This window comes from Copadichromis virginalis, linkage group LG10 (assembly GCF_057382275.1).
Source record: "Copadichromis virginalis isolate Kocher_CV1m ecotype Utaka linkage group LG10, C_Virginalis_male_GT1.1, whole genome shotgun sequence".
Classification (NCBI taxonomy): domain Eukaryota; kingdom Metazoa; phylum Chordata; class Actinopteri; order Cichliformes; family Cichlidae; genus Copadichromis; species Copadichromis virginalis.
The window spans coordinates 33,828,148-33,849,510 of record NC_140627.1 but is presented as its reverse complement, the minus strand read 5'-3'; the positions used below and the strand labels follow the sequence as shown (position 1 = coordinate 33,849,510).

The 21,363-nt window shown below is 46.0% G+C and overlaps 1 protein-coding gene and 1 pseudogene across 1 annotated transcript; both read right to left on the bottom strand.

Annotated features, from left to right (window-relative positions):
• Nucleotides 1-4,672: 4,672 nt before the first annotated feature.
• On the bottom strand, nucleotides 4,673-5,617 carry LOC146700891 (olfactory receptor 8G17-like). Its single transcript, XM_085471445.1, has one exon. The coding sequence runs from the start codon at nucleotides 5,615-5,617 to the stop codon at nucleotides 4,673-4,675; it is 945 nt and encodes a 314-aa protein (XP_085327571.1).
• A 760-nt stretch (nucleotides 5,618-6,377) lies between these two features.
• LOC146700890 (olfactory receptor 4K2-like) lies at nucleotides 6,378-14,664 on the bottom strand (annotated as a pseudogene).
• Nucleotides 14,665-21,363: the final 6,699 nt, after the last annotated feature.

Genomic DNA, 21,363 nt, shown 5'->3' with positions numbered 1-21,363 from the left:
TTGTAATCTTTATTATTATTAGTGTGAATGCTTGAAAAGCATTCACAGTATTGTTCTTCTAATCTTTATTATTAGTGTGAATGCTTGAAAAGCATTCACAGTATTGTTCTTCTAATCTTTATTATTATTATTATTATTATTATTATTATTATATTTTATTCTGTATTCCGTACGTTTTTTGTAATCCTACTCCTTCAAAACCGTTCAACTTAGAAAAACCATTCAAACACCGTTAGATTCCTATTCTTTTGGACAACACTGCTTCCATTTTTCATATTTTTAACATTTATATTTTTAATTTTATTCAACTTTATTCAACAAAAATTTATAATGTATTTCAATGGGGAGACCCTTCAAATCCTCATTCAACTTACTCATTTTTAAACTCTTACTACTTCCACATACATTGACATAGAGCCACCATTCAAACTTTAAAACGAAGACAAGACATTCAACTATTCAACTTGCATTTATCTTTTCAATATCTATTATACTTTTTCTTCAGTTCCAGTTTAAGTTTCATGATGTTTTTTCACCCGTTTCAGAGTTTATAATGGGTGTGTATGGGACGGAATGTTGGGGCTAGAGTGAGGCAGCTCAACTGCTAGAGTGAGAGGAGCAAAAAAAATAATCTTAAAATCTTTTTTAAAACTGCTGCTGTGTCCGCAGCGTTTGCTCTACAGGTATGATTTTACCCTCAAAACGTAGCCATGGCTGTCCTCTTTCATCCAATGTGTTTACTATTGTACTAGGTGTTATGGTTCTTTCATAAATGTCACCAATGCACAGCCTCCTCCCTCCAACTCTTCCATAGACTCTAATGTTAAAATGGCTCAGAAGGTTCGTTTGAAAATCAGAAGAGCATGGTGTCTTTCCACTGTCACCACGTCCATATAATAAACTCCACAGACATGAAAACTGAGAATTTGGTAGACTAGACATTGCTGTCGCTCACAGTGAAAGAATTTTGTCAATACGACTTTTACTTTTCATTTGGGAACGATTTGTTTCGGCCTGACTTTTCTGTTCATTTTAAGCAGCAAAAGTGAGGTGCATGTCTGTGTGCGTGTGTATGGAGCCATTGGGTGCGGTCACTATAGCAACCAGGCTCACACCTGCCTGCTTAACGAGCTCTGCCTGCCACTGTACCAAGATTCATCTTAAACACTTCTCTTTCAACTGCTGCTGTGTCCACAGTGTTAAAGCCATCATTTTACCCTCAAAACGTCGCCATCGTTGTTCTTTTTCCAACATCTTGTCTTTCAAAGCTCAGAGATGTAAACTTTTTAAACTGTGTGGATCAAAGTGGAGGGATCACATTTTAGTCATTCAGTGATTCAAAGAATATGACCTTTTAATATTCTTTCAGATGTTTTCTGACTCTAAATGTTCTTTTCTCATTTCTTAGGTTTTTCTAATTTACAATTAAAACATTTTCAGCTTTTTTCCAACTTCTTCTTCTGTGTAACCTTCAGCTTTTAGCAGTTCAGCACTTTTGTTTTCAGGTTAAATTCGGGTTTTTTTTTTTATCTCATTCAAAATTTTTAACTTAAATTCAGTAATTATTTCATTTCAATGCATACATTCAGATTCAAGCATTCACACTGCAGTTTCTTCAGAAAATGCACTTTCTAGTTATTATTATTATATTTTATTCTGTATTCCGTACGTTTTTTGTAATCCTACTCCTTCAAAACCGTTCAACTTAGAAAAACCATTCCAACACCGTTAGATTCCTATTCTTTTGGACAACACTGCTTCCATTTTTCATATTTCTAACATTTATATTTTTAATTTTATTCAACTTTATTCAACAAAAATTTATAATGTATTTCAATGGGGAGACCCTTCAAATCCTCATTCAACTTACTCATTTTTAAACTCTTACTACTTCCACATACATTGACATAGAGCCACCATTCAAACTTTAAAACGAAGACAAGACATTCAACTATTCAACTTGCATTTATCTTTTCAATATCTATTATACTTTTTCTTCAGTTCCAGTTTAAGTTTCATGATGTTTTTTCACCCGTTTCAGAGTTTATAATGGGTGTGTATGGGACGGAATGTTGGGGCTAGAGTGAGGCAGCTCAACTGCTAGAGTGAGAGGAGCAAAAAAAATAATCTTAAAATCTTTTTTAAAACTGCTGCTGTGTCCGCAGCGTTTGCTCTACAGGTATGATTTTACCCTCAAAACGTAGCCATGGCTGTCCTCTTTCATCCAATGTGTTTACTATTGTACTAGGTGTTATGGTTCTTTCATAAATGTCACCAATGCACAGCCTCCTCCCTCCAACTCTTCCATAGACTCTAATGTTAAAATGGCTCAGAAGGTTCGTTTGAAAATCAGAAGAGCATGGTGTCTTTACACTGTCACCACGTCCATATAATAAACTCCACAGACATGAAAACTGAGAATTTGGTAGACTAGACATTGCTGTCGCTCACAGTGAAAGAATTTTGTCAATACGACTTTTACTTTTCATTTGGGAACGATTTGTTTCGGCCTGACTTTTCTGTTAATTTTAAGCAGCAAAAGTGAGGTGCATGTCTGTGTGCGTGTGTATGGAGCCATTGGGTGCGGTCACTATAGCAACCAGGCTCACACCTGCCTGCTTAACGAGCTCTCTCTGCCACTCTGCCAAAATTCATCTTAAACACTTCTCTTTCAACTGCTGCTGTGTCCACAGTGTTAAAGCCATCATTTTACCCTCAAAACGTCGCCATCGTTGTTCTTTTTCCAACATCTTGTCTTTCAAAGCTCAGAGATGTAAACTTTTTAAACTGTGTGGGTCCAAGTGGAGGGATCACATTTTAGTCATTCAGTGATTCAAAGAATATGACCTTTTAATATTCTTTCAGATGTTTTCTGACTCTAAATGTTCTTTTCTCATTTCTTAGGTTTTTCTAATTTACAATTAAAACATTTTCAGCTTTTTTCCAACTTCTTCTTCTGTGTAACCTTCAGCTTTTAGCAGTTCAGCACTTTTGTTTTCAGGTTAAATTCGGGGTTTTTTTTTTTATCTCATTCAAAATTTTTAACTTAAATTCAGTAATTATTTCATTTCAATGCATACATTCAGATTCAAGCATTCACACTGCAGTTTCTTCAGAAAATGCACTTTCTAGTTATTATATTTTATTCTGTATTCCGTACGTTTTTTGTAATCCTACTCCTTCAAAACCGTTCAACTTAGAAAAACCATTCCAACACCGTTAGATTCCTATTCTTTTGGACAACACTGCTTCCATTTTTCATATTTTTAACATTTATATTTTTAATTTTATTCAACTTTATTCAACAAAAATTTATAATGTATTTCAATGGGGAGACCCTTCAAATCCTCATTCAACTTACTCATTTTTAAACTCTTACTACTTCCACATACATTGACATAGAGCCACCATTCAAACTTTAAAACGAAGACAAGACATTCAACTATTCAACTTGCATTTATCTTTTCAATATCTATTATACTTTTTCTTCAGTTCCAGTTTAAGTTTCATGATGTTTTTTCACCCGTTTCAGAGTTTATAATGGGTGTGTATGGGACGGAATGTTGGGGCTAGAGTGAGGCAGCTCAACTGCTAGAGTGAGAGGAGCAAAAAAAATAATCTTAAAATCTTTTTTAAAACTGCTGCTGTGTCCGCAGCGTTTGCTCTACAGGTATGATTTTACCCTCAAAACGTAGCCATGGCTGTCCTCTTTCATCCAATGTGTTTACTATTGTACTAGGTGTTATGGTTCTTTCATAAATGTCACCAATGCACAGCCTCCTCCCTCCAACTCTTCCATAGACTCTAATGTTAAAATGGCTCAGAAGGTTCGTTTGAAAATCAGAAGAGCATGGTGTCTTTCCACTGTCACCACGTCCATATAATAAACTCCACAGGCATGAAAACTGAGAATTCGGTAGACTAGAAGCTGCTGTCGCTCACGGTGAAAGAATTTTGTCAATACGACTTTTACTTTTCATTTGGGAACGATTTGTTTCGGCCTGACTTTTCTGTTCATTTTAAGCAGCAAAAGTGAGGTGCATGTCTGTGTCCGTGTGTATGGAGCCATTGGGTGCGGTCACTATAGCAACCAGGCTCACACCTGCCTGCTTAACGAGCTCTCTCTCTGCCACTCTGCCAAAATTCATCTTAAACACTTCTCTTTCAACTGCTGCTGTGTCCACAGTGTTACAGCCATCATTTTACCCTCAAAACGTCGCCATCGTTGTTCTTTTTCCAACATCTTGTCTTTCAAAGCTCAGAGATGTAAACTTTTTAAACTGTGTGGGTCCAAGTGGAGGGATCACATTTTAGTCATTCAGTGATTCAAAGAATATGACCTTTTAATATTCTTTCAGATGTTTTCTGACTCTAAATGTTCTTTTCTCATTTCTTAGGTTTTTCTAATTTACAATTAAAACATTTTCAGCTTTTTTCCAACTTCTTCTTCTGTGTAACCTTCAGCTTTTAGCAGTTCAGCACTTTTGTTTTCAGGTTAAATTCGGGGTTTTTTTTTTATCTCATTCAAAATTTTTAACTTAAATTCAGTAATTATTTCATTTCAATGCATACATTCAGATTCAAGCATTCACACTGCAGTTTCTTCAGAAAATGCACTTTCTAGTTATCTTGTGTCATCCTGCACGATTAATAATGCATGTGCAAATAAAACTTATTTTAATGGCCCAGTTTTCTTCTGTAGTAACTTTGCAAATAATTTTTGCATCTCTTTGGACTGTACACCATAAATAATGGGGTTGAGGCTTCCAGGGATGATGTGAAACAAAATGGAACAAAGTTTTCTGTAATCTGAGTACTGTGGAAAGCGATGCAACATAATGACAATCATTCCGCTCAACAGCATAATCAAGTAAACAACCAGGTGGGTGCTGCAGGTCTTCAATGCTTTACTGTTCAAAGACTTGTTCTTACTGGTTAGACAGACAATTGTTATACTAGCATATGTGAGAACAATGCTGCCTATAGAACCTGTAAACAGGACCACAGTGAAGGTGAGCCCATAGACATTATTAATGAACACATTTTCACAGGAAAGCTTAAAAAGAGAGGCATTGTCACAGTAAGGGTTTGTAATCAAAGTCCTGCATCGACTCAGTCGTACAGTCAGTCCAAGCAGAATCCCGACCAAAACAAAGGCCACTCCCCAGGCAAAAACCGTCAGCTTGATCACCATTTTGTTGGTCATTATGGAAGCATATCGCAGAGGATTACAAATGGCCACATATCTGTCAAAGGCCATAATCATGAGCACAGTGTGACTCGTGGTACCAAACATATGTGTGGTAAAAGCTTGCACCACACATTCATAATAACTGATAAAGCGTTCAGATGGAGGCTTCAATATGTCTATCAACAATCGAGGTACCATGATAGAGTTTCCAAGAATATCATTAAAAGGCAGGTTGCAAAAAAGCATATACATAGGCTGGTGAAGGTTCTTGTCCATGAAAACTAAAACAACAATCCCTCCATTTGCTACTATTATAAACAGGTAGAAGAACAGCAGGAGAAGAAACAAAGCATATGTGGACTCTACTGAAATATTCAACCCTTCCAGCTGGAGTGTGAGGATGTTGTAGGTGTAGTTCTCCATCATCATGAAAGAACAAAATGGTAAGTAAGCCAATCAAGTTTGTGGTAGGAAAAACGTGTTTTGATTTCAGTTTTAAATGAGAGGTATCTACTCTGTCTTTTGTCTATTGTCTGCGCTTTCTTGTTCCTGGTAGTTCACAACTGGCAATGCCTACACAGAATGCGCTCTGCTGCAGTGTTATATGGGCATTATCTCAACCATGCAAACACTTAGCTTAAGCAATGTATGATGTCATACAATGAAGACAACAACAACTGTCAACAATCTGGGGAATAAAATTTGTGGGCAATGAAGTAATGTTTGTCTGCTCAAGCTTCACTTCTCACTGGTAGCACTTAGGCTGCGTTCACACTGCAGGCAAAAGCGCATCAAATCCATTTTTTTTACCCTCTGTGACACATATCCCATCATGGTGTGACAGTGTGAACGGCACAAATCCGATATTTTCAAATCTGACCTGGGTCACTTTCGTATGTGGTGCTGAATCGATACATATCTGTTTTAGAAAGCGACTGCTGTTTGATGGTCACGTCGCATTAAATCCGTCTTTTACGTCACTGACAGAAGACAGACGCCAATTATCAGCGCCGGAGAAGACATCGCGAACGCTTCCTGTCCATCCAGTGTAGATGTCAGTGAAACTGTTGGGAAGACAACGTTGGAGAAACGTGAACATTTTATTTGTTCTGTATAATCTGCAGATTCTGACATATGATATATAATATGTCACTTTAAACTGTTCAAATAACCCTGAAAATTGTCTTTAATATAATGGCAAAACCTTCTTTAACTTAACTTTTGATACAATTTTTTTTTTATCTCTTTGGATTGCATACCATAAATGATGGGATTGAGGCTTCCAGGGATGATGTGATACAGGACAGCCACAATTTTTCTGCTCCCTGAGTACTCAGGAAAGCGATGCAGAGTGATTATGGACATACCACTGAACAAAAAAATCAGATATACAACCAGGTGAGTGCTGCAGGTCTTCAAGGCTTTATTGTTCAAGGACTTGTTCTTAGTGGTTAGACACACCACAGTAATCTTAGTATAGGTAAGAACCATGCTACCGATAGAACCTGTGAACAAAAGCACAGTGAAAGTGAGGCCATAGACATTGTTAATGAACACATCCTCACAGGACAGGTTAAACAGTGCAGCATTGTCACAATAGGGGCTTTTGATCAGAGTTCTGCATCGGCCCGGTCTCAAGGTCAGACCAAGCAGAATCCCAACCAAAACAAAGGCCACCCCCCAGGCAGAAACTGTCAGCTTCATCAACATCTTATTTGTCATTACTGCAGCATAACACAGAGGATTACAGATGGCTACATATCTGTCAAAGGCCATTATCATAAGCACTGTGTGAGCTGTGGTACTAAACATTTGTGTGGTGAAAGCTTGGACCACACATTCATAATAACTGATGAGGCGCTCAGACATGTCTACAAGCAAACGAGGGATCATGATAGAGTTTCCAAATAAATCATTAATGGACAGATTACAAAAAAGGATATACATGGGCTGGTGAAGACTCTTGTCAACAAAAACCAAAACAGCAATGCCCACATTTGCAACAATTAGAAACAAGTAGGAGAAAAAAGAAAAAGAAACATAGCATATGTGGCTTCCTGTGGGACATTTAAACCCTCCAGCTGTATTGTGAAGATGTTGTTTGTATTTTGCATGGACCTGAAAGAACAAGACAATTTCAAAGGCATTTCAAAAGCAATCCAGTAACTATCTAAAACATTAAATAAAGCTTTCACGCATGACATTCCCACATCTGTAAACAAGAGCTTATATCACAAAAAAAGACAGAGATCAGAATCAGAATCAGAATCAGAATACTTTATTGATCCCTGGGGGAAATTATTTTTTGTTACAGTGCTCCATTTTAAACCAACATTAAGACAAGACAGACAATACGCTAACTAAGAATAGTACAATATATACATATATATACATACATACATACATAAGTCACTTATAAATAAATATTTGGAAAAGAAACATGTGTAGTTGTAGCAGCAAACAGTGTGTTAAGTGGATGCGTTGTACAGGGAGATGGCCACAGGCAGGAATGATTTCCTGTGTCGTTCAGTGGTGCATCATGGGTAATCTCAGTCTCTCACTGAACGAGCTCCTGTGACTGACCAACATGTCATGGAGTGGGTGGGAGGTGTTATCCAACATTGTCTTTATCTTGGACAGCATCCGCCTCTCCGACACCACCTTGAGGGAGTCCAGCTCCATCCCCACAACATTGCTGGCCTTACGGATCAGTTTATTAAGTCTGTTGGCATCTGCGACCCTCAGCGTGCTCCCCCAGCATGCAACAGCATAGAGGATCGCACTGGCCACCACAGACTCATAGAAAATCCTCAGCATTTTCTGGCAGATGTTGAAGGACCTCAGTCGCCTCAAAAAATAGAGACGACTCTGGCCCTTCCTGTAAAGTGCTGTGGTGTTTTTAGCCCAGTCCAGTTTATTGTCAATGTGAACTCCAAGGTATTTATAGTCCTCCACAATGTCAACACTGACCCCCTGGATTGAAACAGGGGTCAAGTGTTTCCTGGTCTTCCTGAAGTCCACGATCAGTTCCTTGGTCTTTGCCACGTTGAGCTGCAAATGATTCTGCTCACACCACGTGACAAAGGAGTCGACCACAGCCCGGTACTCTGTCTCATCATCCCTGCTGATGCATCCAACCACCGCAGAGTCATCAGAAAACTTCTGAAGATGGCAGGTCTCTGTGCAGTGGCTGAAGTCTGTGGTGTAGAGGGTGAAGAGGAAGGGGGAGAGGACAGTCCCCTGTGGTGCCCCTGTGTTGCTAATCACCTTGTCAGACACACACTGTGGGAGACGTACATATTGTGGTCTTCCTGTCAGGTAATCAACAATCCAGGACACCAGAGAAGCATCCACCTGCATCGCTGCTAACTTATCACCCAGGAGGGTCGGCCTGATGGTGTTGAAAGCACTGGAAAAGTCAAAAAACATGACCCTCACAGTGCTCGCCGGCTGGTCCAGATGGGTGTAGACACGATTGAGCAGGTAGATGATGGCGTCCTCTGTTCCAAGACGAGGCTGATAAGCGAACTGAAGGGGATCCAGATGTGGTCTTACTATGGGTCGCAGCTGGTCCAGGATGAGCCTTTCCAGGGTCTTCATGATGTGGGAGGTCAGTGCCACGGGCCTGTAATCCTGGGGGCCACTGGGACGAGGCGTCTTTGGTACAGGGACGAGGCATGATGTCTTCCACATCACCGGGACCCTCTGCAGACTCAGACTCAGCATAAACAGTTTATGAAAGACTCCACACAGCTGGGGGGCACAGGCCTTGAGGACAAGGGGACTCACTCCGTCTGGTCCAGCAGACTTGCCTGAGTGAAGTCTCCTCATTTGCATCTCAACCTGGTATTGAGTGAAGGTGATGGGTGGGGGAGGGGTGTCAGGAATCTCACAGGAGGCAACATGTGAAGAGAGAGGCTGGCACAGTGGTGTGGCTCTGGATTCCAGGCTGACTGCAGGTGAGGTTGTGGGGGTGGGAGCAGACACTGTGGTGTCGAATCTATTGAAAAACAGATTCAACTCGTCGGCTCTATTCTCACCTCCCTCAGCTCCCCTGCTGTTGGTTGGCCTGAATCCAGTGATGGTCTTCATGCCCCTCCACACCTCTCTCATGCTGTTCTGCTGGAGTTTCCACTCCAGCTTCCTCCTGTAATTGTCCTTAGCCTTTCTGATCTTGTCCTTTAGTAACACCTGGACCTTCCTCACCTCCTCTTTGTTGCCCCCTCTGAAAGCCCTCTTCTTGTTGTTGAGGAGGGCTTTGATGTCCTTAGTCACCCACGGCTTGTTATTTGGGTAACAATGAACAGTCTGAGCTGGAACAATGGAGTCGGTGCAGAAAGTTATGTAGCCTGTGATACACTCAGTAAGCCCATTGATGTCCTCGGCGTGAGGCTCACAGAGTGTTTCCCAGTCGGTCACCTCGAAACAGCCCTGTAGTTCCGCTATTGCCTCCTCTGACCACCTCCTAACAGTCCTGGTGGTCACAGGTTCCCTCCTCACAATTGGCACATAGCGGGGGGTGAGGTGAATCAGGTTATGATCTGACCTACCAAGTGGGGGGAGGGAGGAGGAGCTGTATGCATCCTTGACGTTAGCATACAGTAAGTCTAAAGTTTTCTCTCCCCTGGTGGGACAGTCCACATATTGTTTGAATGTTGGTAGTGTCACGAATCGCCGTGCGGCAGGCAGGAGTAGGACCCAAAACGCAGGACTCACAGGCACGAGGGAATGAACTCAAAACTCAGCTTTATTCGCTGGCAGAACAAATATACAAACTGAACTAAACTGGGAAACCACAAACTAGAGAGACACAGGGAGATCCACACACGGCATGAGGGACGACGTCACACTGAACAGAGGGAGACGCAGACAGAAATACACAGAGGGTTAACGAGGGAAGTGGGAACACACGGGGAACACAGGTGACACTGATAATCATAACGAGACAGGGCGGGGTGAACTGAACACTGACGGGAGAGGTGAAACAGGAAGTACAGGAGGAGAGAGAGCACGAGTAGAACACCAACGTAACAGGCAGGGGAGACATGGAATAAACACGAAAGGGGGCGAGGGCTCATAAATACATAGAGGGCACACAGGGGGAAGAGAGAGCACGGGGAGAACTTAGACATAATGGGCAGGGGAAGCATGGAATAAAACATAAGGAGAGACGAGGGCTCACAGATACACAGAGGGGCACACAGGGAGACATGAAGGGCAAGGGATCAAAACTAGAAGCCATAGAATAAATCACACACAAGTACAATAATACGAAAATCACAAAGAACTAAAAACGCTGGGTCAGGAGACCCAGGACCGTGACAGTACCCCCCCCTCAAGGGCTGGCTCCAGACAGCCCAAACACAGAAAAACAAAACCAAACAGAAAACAACCCAGGGCGGGCGGCGGGGGCCCAGGACGGAGGGCTCGGAACAGAAAACAAAAGAAGAGCACAGCAAACACCGGAGCCCAAGAAAATAACTCAAACACAGAGCAGTTCAGGGGGCCGACCATGCGGAAGGCAACGGCGGCGACGTGGAAACAGTTCAGGAGGCCGGCCGTGCGCAAGGCAACGGCGGCGACGTGGAAACAGTTCAGGAGGCCGGCCGTGCGCAAGGCAACGGCGGCGACGTGGAAACAGTTCAGGAGGCCGGCCGTGCGCAAGGCAACGGCGGCGACGTGGAAACAGTTCAGGAGGCCGGCCGTGCGCAAGGCAACGGCGGCGGTGAAGGAGACGACGGAGCAGTTCAGGAGGCCGACCGCGCGGGAGGCGGCGGCGACGATGACAGCGCTGGTCCGGGGGCCGACCGCGCGGAAGGCGACGGCGGCCACCCAGGAGAAGAGGGTCCGGGGGCCGGCCGTGCGGAAGGCAGCGGCGGCGGCTCTCCAGTGTGGGCACAGGACCAGTCGAGACGGGACCAGGCGAAGCACAGGCCGAGGCTGCAGCAGACGAAGGCCCTGAGGAGGCTGCAGCAGACGAGGACGAAGACTCGGAGGCCGGGCCAGACGAGGACGAAGACTCGGAGGCCGGGCCAGACGAGGACGAAGACTCGGAGGCCGGGCCAGACGAGGACGAAGACTCGGAGGCAGGGCCAGACGAGGACGAGGCGGTCGCGGATGCAGCTGGACCTGGCGACGACGAGGCGGTCGCGGATGCAGCTGGACCTGGCGACGACGAGGCGGTTGCAGATGGTGGCTGGACAGGCTCCTCGGGCCCTCCAGCCGATGCGGCGTGAGGCTGAACGGGCCCCTCGGACCCTCCAGCGGAGACAGGAGGCTGAACGGGCCCCTCGGACCCTCCAGCGGAGACGGGAGGCTGAACGGGCCCCTCGGACCCTCCAGCGGAGACGGGAGGCTGGACGGGCCCCTCGGACCCTCCAGCGGAGACCAAAACAACGCCAACAGGCATGAAGTCCTTCGGCCGACATGAGGACAACTGGCGCTGCACTGAGCACTGACTCTGCCCAGGCAATGCGAACATGGTGCAGTTCTTAGGGGGCTGCTTAAACTTCAGGGGTCCAGAATCAGCTGGTGACTGAGACCTAGCCTCTGGGGAAGCCCTGGAGTGGCAAACTGTGCCAACGGCGGCTAAACCATGGAAAGTACCCTGAGTAGAAATCCAGTTACCTCTCTGCATGGAGTGAATGAGCAAAACTGGCGACACAGGAGACTGAGCGGAGAGTGGCTGCTGGGCAGCTAACTGAGTTACTGGAGACACGGGTGAGAGCGGGAGCTGAGCTGCTGGAGACACGGGGACCTGAGCTGCTGGACACACGGGGACCTGAGCTGCTGGACACACGGGGACCTGAGCTGCTGGACACACGGGGACCTGAGCTGCTAACGGTGGAGAAGTAAATGACTGCACAGGGGACTGAACTGATGTCTGTAGTAACGGTGGTGGTGAGAGTGGAGTAGGTGGTGGAGTTAATGACTTCACAGGGGAATGAACTAGAGGTAGTGACGGTTGTGGTGCTGGTGGTTGAGTGGGTGACTGTGCTAAAGGAGGCTGCACTGGGGACAGCAGGGCTGCAGGAGACTGCACTGGGGACACTGGAGACTGCACTGGGGACACTGGAGACTGCACTGGGGAAAGCAGAGCTGCAGGTGACTGCGCTAGAGACTGCAGTGATGGTTGTAGTGGAGGTGTGACGGGTGGAGGAGTGGCTGAAGTGGCTGCGGGTCGGGCGGCTAGTGGCTCAGCTACAGAGCATATTAATGGCAGGGCTATGGGTTGAATGACTGACTGAGTAGCAGCCTGAGTGGCTGGGTGTAGTGACGGTTGTGGTGGAAGAGAAACAGGTGGTAGTGTGGATGATGGAGCTAAGGGCGACTGAGTGGCAGACCGAACTGATGAGTGAAGCGATGGTAGAGGTGAAAATGGAGCTTGTGGTGGAGTTAATGGCTGAGCTAGCGGGGACACAGGAGACTGAGCTGCGGGTGGCGGCGAGGGAGCTAACTGAGCTGCGGGTGGCGGCGAGGGAGCTAACTGAGCTGCGGGTGGCGGCGAGGGAGCTAACTGAGCTGCGGGTGGCGGCGAGGGAGCTAACTGAGCTGGAAGTAGCAGCGAGGGAGCTAACTGAGCTGCGGGTGGCGGCGAGGGAGCTAACTGAGCTGGAAGTAGCAGCGAGGGAGCCGACGGAGCTTCTGGCAGCACAGAAGGTGAATTAGAAGGCCGAATGTCCGGCTGTGGGGTGGCGCGTCGGCGGCGTGAATGCCGTTTCTTTTTTGATGATGGCTCTGACGGGCCGAGCGGCTCCACATCCGGCCCTTCAGGCAGGTGGGTAGTAGCAGCTGGGGGATGAAGGTGGAGCTCGTTGCGGATTAAATCCTGTTCGAGTGGGTGGAGCGCACTGAGTAGCCAGGGAAGACCAGAGAACAAGCGCTGTAGTTTGGTTTCCACAGCACGGCGAAATTCCTTCCCCTCATGTTCGAGCCACAGATGCAGGAGTCTTTCCACGGAGTAGATTATGTCCAGACGCAGTTCTTCTGGTGGGTTGAGTGCTGCTGGGTCCATATCTGGTGACGTCGTACTGTCACGAATCGCCGTGCGGCAGGCAGGAGTAGGACCCAAAACGCAGGACTCACAGGCACGAGGGAATGAACTCAAAACTCAGCTTTATTCGCTGGCAGAACAAATATACAAACTGAACTAAACTGGGAAACCACAAACTAGAGAGACACAGGGAGATCCACACACGGCATGAGGGACGACGTCACACTGAACAGAGGGAGACGCAGACAGAAATACACAGAGGGTTAACGAGGGAAGTGGGAACACACGGGGAACACAGGTGACACTGATAATCATAACGAGACAGGGCGGGGTGAACTGAACACTGACGGGAGAGGTGAAACAGGAAGTACAGGAGGAGAGAGAGCACGAGTAGAACACCAACGTAACAGGCAGGGGAGACATGGAATAAACACGAAAGGGGGCGAGGGCTCATAAATACATAGAGGGCACACAGGGGGAAGAGAGAGCACGGGGAGAACTTAGACATAATGGGCAGGGGAAGCATGGAATAAAACATAAGGAGAGACGAGGGCTCACAGATACACAGAGGGGCACACAGGGAGACATGAAGGGCAAGGGATCAAAACTAGAAGCCATAGAATAAATCACACACAAGTACAATAATACGAAAATCACAAAGAACTAAAAACGCTGGGTCAGGAGACCCAGGACCGTGACAGGTAGTGTATTGTCCAGTGATACATGGTTGAAGTCACCCGAGATCACAATAAAGGCACTCGGGTGCTGAGTCTGTAGCCGAGCTATGGCAGAGTGGATAGTGTCACATGCAGCTGTGGGGTTAGCAGAGGGGGGAACATAAACAGCCACCAAGATGACGTGAGAGAATTCCCTGGGTAAATAATACGGCCTGAGTCCAACAGCACACAGTTCAGTGTCCGGGCAACAAATCCTTTCTTTGATTGTTATGTTGGCAGGGTTACACCACCGGTTGTTAACTAAAACAGCAAGCCCACCTCCTTTACGCTTACCGCTAGCGATGCTGTCCCTGTCCGCCCGAACAGTGTGGAAGCCTTCCACGGAAGCATTCTCATCGGGAATGACCTGGTGCAGCCATGATTCGGTGAAACACATCAGGCTACACTCTCGGTATTCCCTCTGACTCCGTACCAGTGCTGAGAGCTCGTCGATTTTACTTGCCAACGATCGCACATTTCCCATCACGATAGACGGCAGACACGGTTTAAACCTCCTCCTCGCTTCGAGCCTCCGCTGTCTCACCGTCACCTTTTTTCTTCTCTTCTGTCCTTGACCTCTGCATCCCCGATGTGTTTTCCTCCAAATTTCAGCTGGTACTTCTGCGGGCACTTCTGCGGGCCTGGCCAGCGAGCCGGCCGGCATCAGGGCGATCAGCTGATCTCTAGATCAGATACTTGTTAGTCCTGACAATCCTCAACTCCTGAAGTTGAAGTGTTGGACTGTTGTACATATAGTTCTCCATCTTGTCTGAAGTAAAAGCAGAAGGAGGGAAAAAGATTAACTAAAATTGAAATGTAATAAATTAAACATCAAATATTAGCAGTGAGGCAAACTTTTTTCAAAAGTCACACATTGTAAAATATTAATCTAGTATCCACCAGCAAATGGAGGACAAACACTATGATAAATATTTGTTCAAGGGAGAAAAATAAACTGAAAAGGACCCACAGAATAATGTTTTCTGAATGATCATACAAGATAATTTGTTATCATCTGAAGGCAAGAAGCAAACTGTTAATGATCACCTGAAATGCATCAGTTCATGTGCTTCTTGTTTCTCTGCACAGCTTTATCTTGTGCAGTGGTTGGACATGGGTGTCCACTGGGAAACTTTAATGCACCTCAGGATTAATGGTAAATAGTCATCAACACTCTATAAAAAAAATTAGGGGGAGAAAGCATATTTCATATACTTTGTATTGAAAAAACAAGATGGTGCCAGTGTGCACAGCAGGCCGTCCTCGTCTCTGTTTCCGATCTTTCTTTTTTGATTGTTGTGTATTATTCGTCCTTCTTTTGGTAATATTCCTCTCTGATGTCAATGCCCATGCTGGAACTTAAGAGATGCTACTTTGCTTCATATATACCCGTCCACTGGTGAACTGCCTCTACCTTCCCTGCCTAAGAGGCACTATAGAAAGCGAAGCAAACTGTTAGGATGCCTGGGTCGTTGACCCAGGACTTTTGAGTTTATTATATTATTTGATTTATTAATACTTTATTTATCCAGGTAAAAAAAAATCTCATTGAGATTAAAAATCTTATTTCCAAGAGAGACCTGGCATCATGGCAACAAAAGTCACATACCACATAGGTATATAACATTTAAAACAAATACAATATCCCATACCAACATGTGTAAAATATACAATAACAGATCAAATTAAGAGTACATTAAAAACAATCACACTGAGTAAAAGAGCTGTTCTCTTGTTCCTTTAAGACAGACTTAAACTCTCCCAAGGTAACCAATTCTGATAATTTCAGTTCCTTCTGCAGATTATTCCAGGAAGCAGGGGCAGCGTATTTAAAAGCCCTTTTCCCCAATTCTGTTCTGATTTTTGGGACAATCAATTGTATGATTTTGTTCGAATGAAGGCTGTATTGGTTGTGGTTTTTACACATATAAACACATAAATAAGATGGAATCAGCCCAAGGAGAGATTTATAGATAAAGATCAACCAATGGGAGAGTCTGCGAATATGCAAAGATGGACATTTAGCAGCAGCATACAAAGAACAATGATGTACATGATTTCCATAGCCAGTAATAAAATGTAAAGCACAATGGTACACAGTATCCAACCTCTTTAGGTAGTGGGCAGGTGCATTCATAAAAAGCAGGTCACCATAATCCAATAAAATAAAACAATTCCCCAACAGCTCGTATCAGAACAAATGACCAGACCAGACATCCTCCAGCTTCTGTCACCTGAGGGGCACCAGACAGGGATGCCCACTCTCCCCTTCACTTTTTGCAATTTTTATCGAACCTCTAGCAGCAGCATTTAGACAGGCTACAACAATTAAGGGCATAAAATGTAAGAGCATAGAACATAAAATCAGTCTCTATGCGGATGATGTGTTGCTTTTTCTGCAAAACACACAAACCAACCTCTCTGAGGTAATTACTCTAATAAACTGGTTTTCAAGAGTTTCAGATTATTCAATTAACTGGCCAAAATCTACAGTTCTCCCCATTAACTGCTCCTTCCATAATTCTTCCTCTGCCCCACTGCAATCCGGAAATATTAAATATTTAGGTATTAATGTCTCTCCTAAGCTTTCAGACTTAACTAAATTAAACCACATCCCACTTCTAAAGAAAGTAGAAGGCGATCTGACTAGATGGAAACCTTTACCCATATCACTCATGGGAAGGGTCGCCACTATAAAAATGATGATCTTGCCAAAAATAAATTACTTATTTTTGATGATCCCTAACAAACCATCACAAGATTGGTTCAGATCTCTGGATTCATATATTTCCAAATTCCTTTGGAAAGATAAACCCCCGCGTATCAGCGTAAAAACGCTACAAAGAACCAAGGATAGAGGAGGATTAGACCTGCCTAATTTTCACCAATACTTCTTAGCCAACAGGCTTCAGTTCATCTCAGAATGGTTAAAACATACCTTCTTAGTTGAGCCCTGGCTAGATGTTGAACAGGCACTATGCAAGGATCTAGAGATTTCAGACCTACCATTTATTAGCTCAAACATCAAAAGACATGAATGCTTTAAAAGTATCAACATCAGCTTCTCTCTGACAGCATGGTGGGAGTCTTCATTAATCCCATGTAAACGTACACCTATCTGGAATAACCCTGACATATTACAAAACAATAATATGATTAATTTTCCAGAATGGAGTTGTAAAGGAATTAAATACTTAGAACATATATTAGAGGGAACAGAATTTATTCCATTTGACAGACTAGTTGCACAATATGGGATCAACAAGAAAAGATTTTTAGAATATCAACAAATTAAATCCATAGTAAAAAAGAAATTTAACCTCAGTCAAGTTGAATTACAAACACCACCAAGTGCGGCACATTTTCTTACTCTTAAATCCCCCAAATTATTATCTAAAATATACAGAACACTTTCTAAATTAGATGAATCAATATCCCTTCCTATTGCAAAGTGGGAAGCAGATTTATCAGTCAGCTTAAACCAAAACTTCTGGTCTCAGGTATGCTTAAAAACCTTTAAATTGATTAAAAATCCCAGTCTGCAATTAATACAATACAAAATACTACATAGAGTGCACTATACAGGTCATCGGATGTTCAAGATGGGCTTTACATCTTCCAACAACTGCTCACACTGTCAAGGCAATACACCAGACAGGCGACTAGAGGATCATCAGGGGGTCCTTTTGTCCCTCTGTGGGGGTCACTCCCACTAGGTTTATATCTGGGACTCTCCACCATTTGACCTTAGAACTGAAGAAGCTTCTCGGATGAGAGGTGAAACGTCTTCAAGCAACTTAAAGAAGTCCAGACGCTTTTCTTTGCAAGCTCCTTTGAATACACCAGACAATTACATCCACGCTCTTTGGTTCTGTCCACCAGTTCAGAAGTTTTGGCGCGAGATATGTGAAGACTTATCAAAGTGTCTGAAATGTAACATTCCAACTTCCCCCTTAGTGTGTTTGTTGGGCAGCTTAGATAATGTCACTTCAGAAAAGAATATAGCCCATATGATTTTCACTGCCCTATGCATAGCCAAGAAAACAGTCCTCATGAACTGGAAAAATAAAAACAATCTTAATTCTAACCAATATAGAAATTATCTATTAGATTACATTAGTCTTGATACAGCCTCTGCCACCACATCAGATCAATTGCTCTGGGCTCCTTTGATCAGCTCCATCACCTAGTGGGGGTGGGGGGTCATAGTTTGGTCCCGCCTTCACTGTTGTGACTGGTGTGGGGGTAGGGACAGGCTTAGGGCGTCGGGGGGTTCCCCGGAGGCATCTTCCTTGGGGGGCTCAACCCGGGGTAGCGGTCATGTCCGGGTGGGGGCTCTTTTGGCTCTTGGGTGACTGTTTCCTCGCGGCTGCGTGCAGCGGGGCTAGGGGAGGGTCTGTGCTGACGGACGTGGGTTACTGACCTGGTAGCCTGGCTGCCCCTGGGTGGGTCCGGGATGGGCGTGAGGTTCTGGGGGCGCTCCGTCTCTGGGCTGGGGCCCCGGCCGGGCCTCGGGGCCTTGGGTCCTGGTTTGTGTGTTGCCGGGGTTGTGGGCGGGTGGGTGCATGGGGGCCCATCCCTGGCGCAGGGTGCCGCCGGTGCGTCGAGCCGCCTGGGGGGCTCTTCAACTGGTGGGGGAGATGGTCACATCTTGCAGGAGCTTTCCTCTCCTCAGGAGCTCTCTCTGCAGGAGGGGGAGATACAGGAGAGGTGGAGGAAGATCTCAGCCTGGGCGTCTATTGTCTCATGTAGTCTGGAAGATGAATGGATGGTGGGGTGGGTGCAGTTTTCTCTGTGGTGGGGTTGGGTGGACTGTCCCGGGCTCTGTGGGGCCGGGGGGCGCTGCTGCGCTGGGCCCCGGTCTGGATGGGCCTGGGCCCCTTTTCCCTGGCGGGTCGCGGAGTATGGGAGTGCCTACTGGGGTCAGCGGGGGAGCTGACCCCAGGGAGGGGTCACCTGCCCCTCCCTTCCTTCCCTCCCCATCTCCAGCTGCCTCCCTCTTCCCGCTCCACCACAACCACCCACACATGCAGGGCCTTGGAGTAGGGGTATGTCACCAGGGTGCAGAGGAGGCTACCCCCCCCCTCTGTCCCCTTCTGGCTGCCTCTGCCTCAATTTTATCCCACAACTTAGACATTCACATTACTCACACTCTCATTACACATACATATAGGATCTTGGGGGTGGGCACGATACACGGAGTCCAAATTACCATCAGGGTGTACACTTCACCCCTGGCGTCGTTGCCCACCTCTCAATTTTGAATACACGTAGACATTGAGGGCTAGCAGGAGGGACTATGCGCTTACCTGCTGCTCTCTGGCAGGTAGCTCCATGCCCTCCTGGGTTTTAATTGCACCTTAGAACACACATGCATCAACACTACAATGAGCGGGTGGAGGGAGGTTTGGAGTCTTCTCTCACCCCCGTTCTCTGCGGCCTGCTGGAGCGGGGCGGGCTAAGAGGAGTTGGCCGTCCGACTGCGGTCTGGAGTGTGGGGCCTCCCTGCTGCTGCGGTGTCGGGGCGGTCTGCCTCTCCCCACCGCAGGGAAAAGGGTAACACCACCTGGGTCTGGGTGCAGTTCCCCCCTCCAGGGGCAAGGGTACCTAGACCCGGTTCGTAGAGTACGCCTGGGGAGTGTGATCGTGTGAACAGCGTCTCTTTATGTCTGTCTCCACGTTGGTTGAGTGTGGAGTAAGTGCATATGAGAGCATGAGGGTGGGGATGGATATTTGTGTCTGTGTGTGCCTGTATGTCTGTGTCTATATGTCAGGTTGGGTATCAGACGCCACCTCTCTGGGGACATCTCAGGCCCTCCAAGGTTTGGAGGCCTATCTCCACCCACCACCACTTCCCCTGCCAGTGGCGGACTCCCTCAGGTGTCGGTGCATTGGTGGTTCTTTGTGTCTGGGGGTGGGCGTCCAGGTACACACCGGCTCACTCCTTGGCGGCCGCTTATCGGGGCCTGGAGCCTGGGGCTCGCTCGGGCCACTTCGGAGGTGGGGTGCCCCCGGCCTCTCGGCCTGGGGCTCGGTCACTCAGGCACAGCTGGCTGCCGGCGGAGCTCACGGGCGCGTCACTGCAACTCCCCCTGGCTTCTGCTCCGCGGCTGCTGAGTGAGCCCTCATCTGGGACTCTCCTCAGCTCTTACTGGGACAGTGGCGCGGCTGCCCCTCTGTTGGTCTTCCTTGGTCTCTTGTGTTCTGGGGGCCTCTGGATGTCTGGAGTTTTGATCTCCTCCATACCTGCTTCATGCCCTGGAGGACGGGGCTGTGGCTCCCCACACTCCCTAGCAGATCGTTACATGGAGAAACCTTTGGAATGCAAGCATGCTGATCCACACAGGTATGCACACAGGTGTACACACGGGTGTTCACAGACGCGGACTACAGCTTTCTTGGCTGATGCCTCAAAGCACATTGTGCGCTGTCTATCTTGCGTGCTGCACAATATCGTTTATTATTTAGTATCTAGTGATATCTACTGCTAGCTAGTTTATTGTGATGGTGCCGTTTTTTTTTATTATGTTGCTCTTTGTTGTTTGCTTTCTCTTCTGTTTTTTTTCTCCATACAGGTGACCCAGGAGTTTTTGTTTTTTTTTCCTTTCTTCCCCCCCTTCTCACCGTCTCTTCTCCCCTTTGGTCTTCTTTCTCTCCCTCTCTTTCTTTCATTCTTTCTCCCTGTCCTATCCCCCAGTCATGTCTGTCCCGTTTGTAGCAACTGAAAATAAAATACATTCATAATTATAATAAAGGTCAATCAAATGGACCAATATGGCAAGGCCATGATGATCCATCCATCCATCCATTCGCTTCCGCTTATCCTTTTCAGGGTCGCGGGGGGCGCTGGAGCCTATCCCAGCTGTCATAGGGCGAGAGGCGGGGTACACGCTGGACAGGTCGCCAGTCTGTCGCAGGGCCAACACACAGGGACAGACAACCATTCGCACTCACATTCATTCGCACAGTCACACCTAGTGACAATTTGGATTATCCAATTAACCTATCCCCACAAGCTGCATGTCTTTGGACGGTGGGAGGAAGCCGGAGTACCCGGAGGGAACCCACACAAACACGGGGAGAACATGCAAACTCCACACAGAAAGACCCCGGCCTGATGTTGGAATGTTGGCAGCACGGTGGCACGGTGGTTAGCACTGTTGCCGCACAGCAAGAAGGTCCTGAGTTCAATTCCAACATCAGGCCATGATGATCCACTTGGTAAAATAAATCCGCTTGGCATCTTTCTTGGCCTTAAGACAACAATTCTGATGGCTAAAGATCCAAACGGGACACACAAAAAAAAAAAAAAATCCAATAAAGGTAAAAAGGTTGCACGAATCAAATCTTTTCTTACTTGGAGGGAGAAACAGGATTGGTTTCTAAAAAAGTAACCTAGTTTTAGTTTTAACTTCGACACAAGCCTTTGAATGTGAGTCTTAAATGACAAATTCTGATCTATA

Coding starts and splice junctions, on each gene's coding strand:
- LOC146700891 (XM_085471445.1), bottom strand. CDS start 5,617: ATGATGGAGAACTACACCTACAACATCCTCACACTCCAGCTGGAAGGG.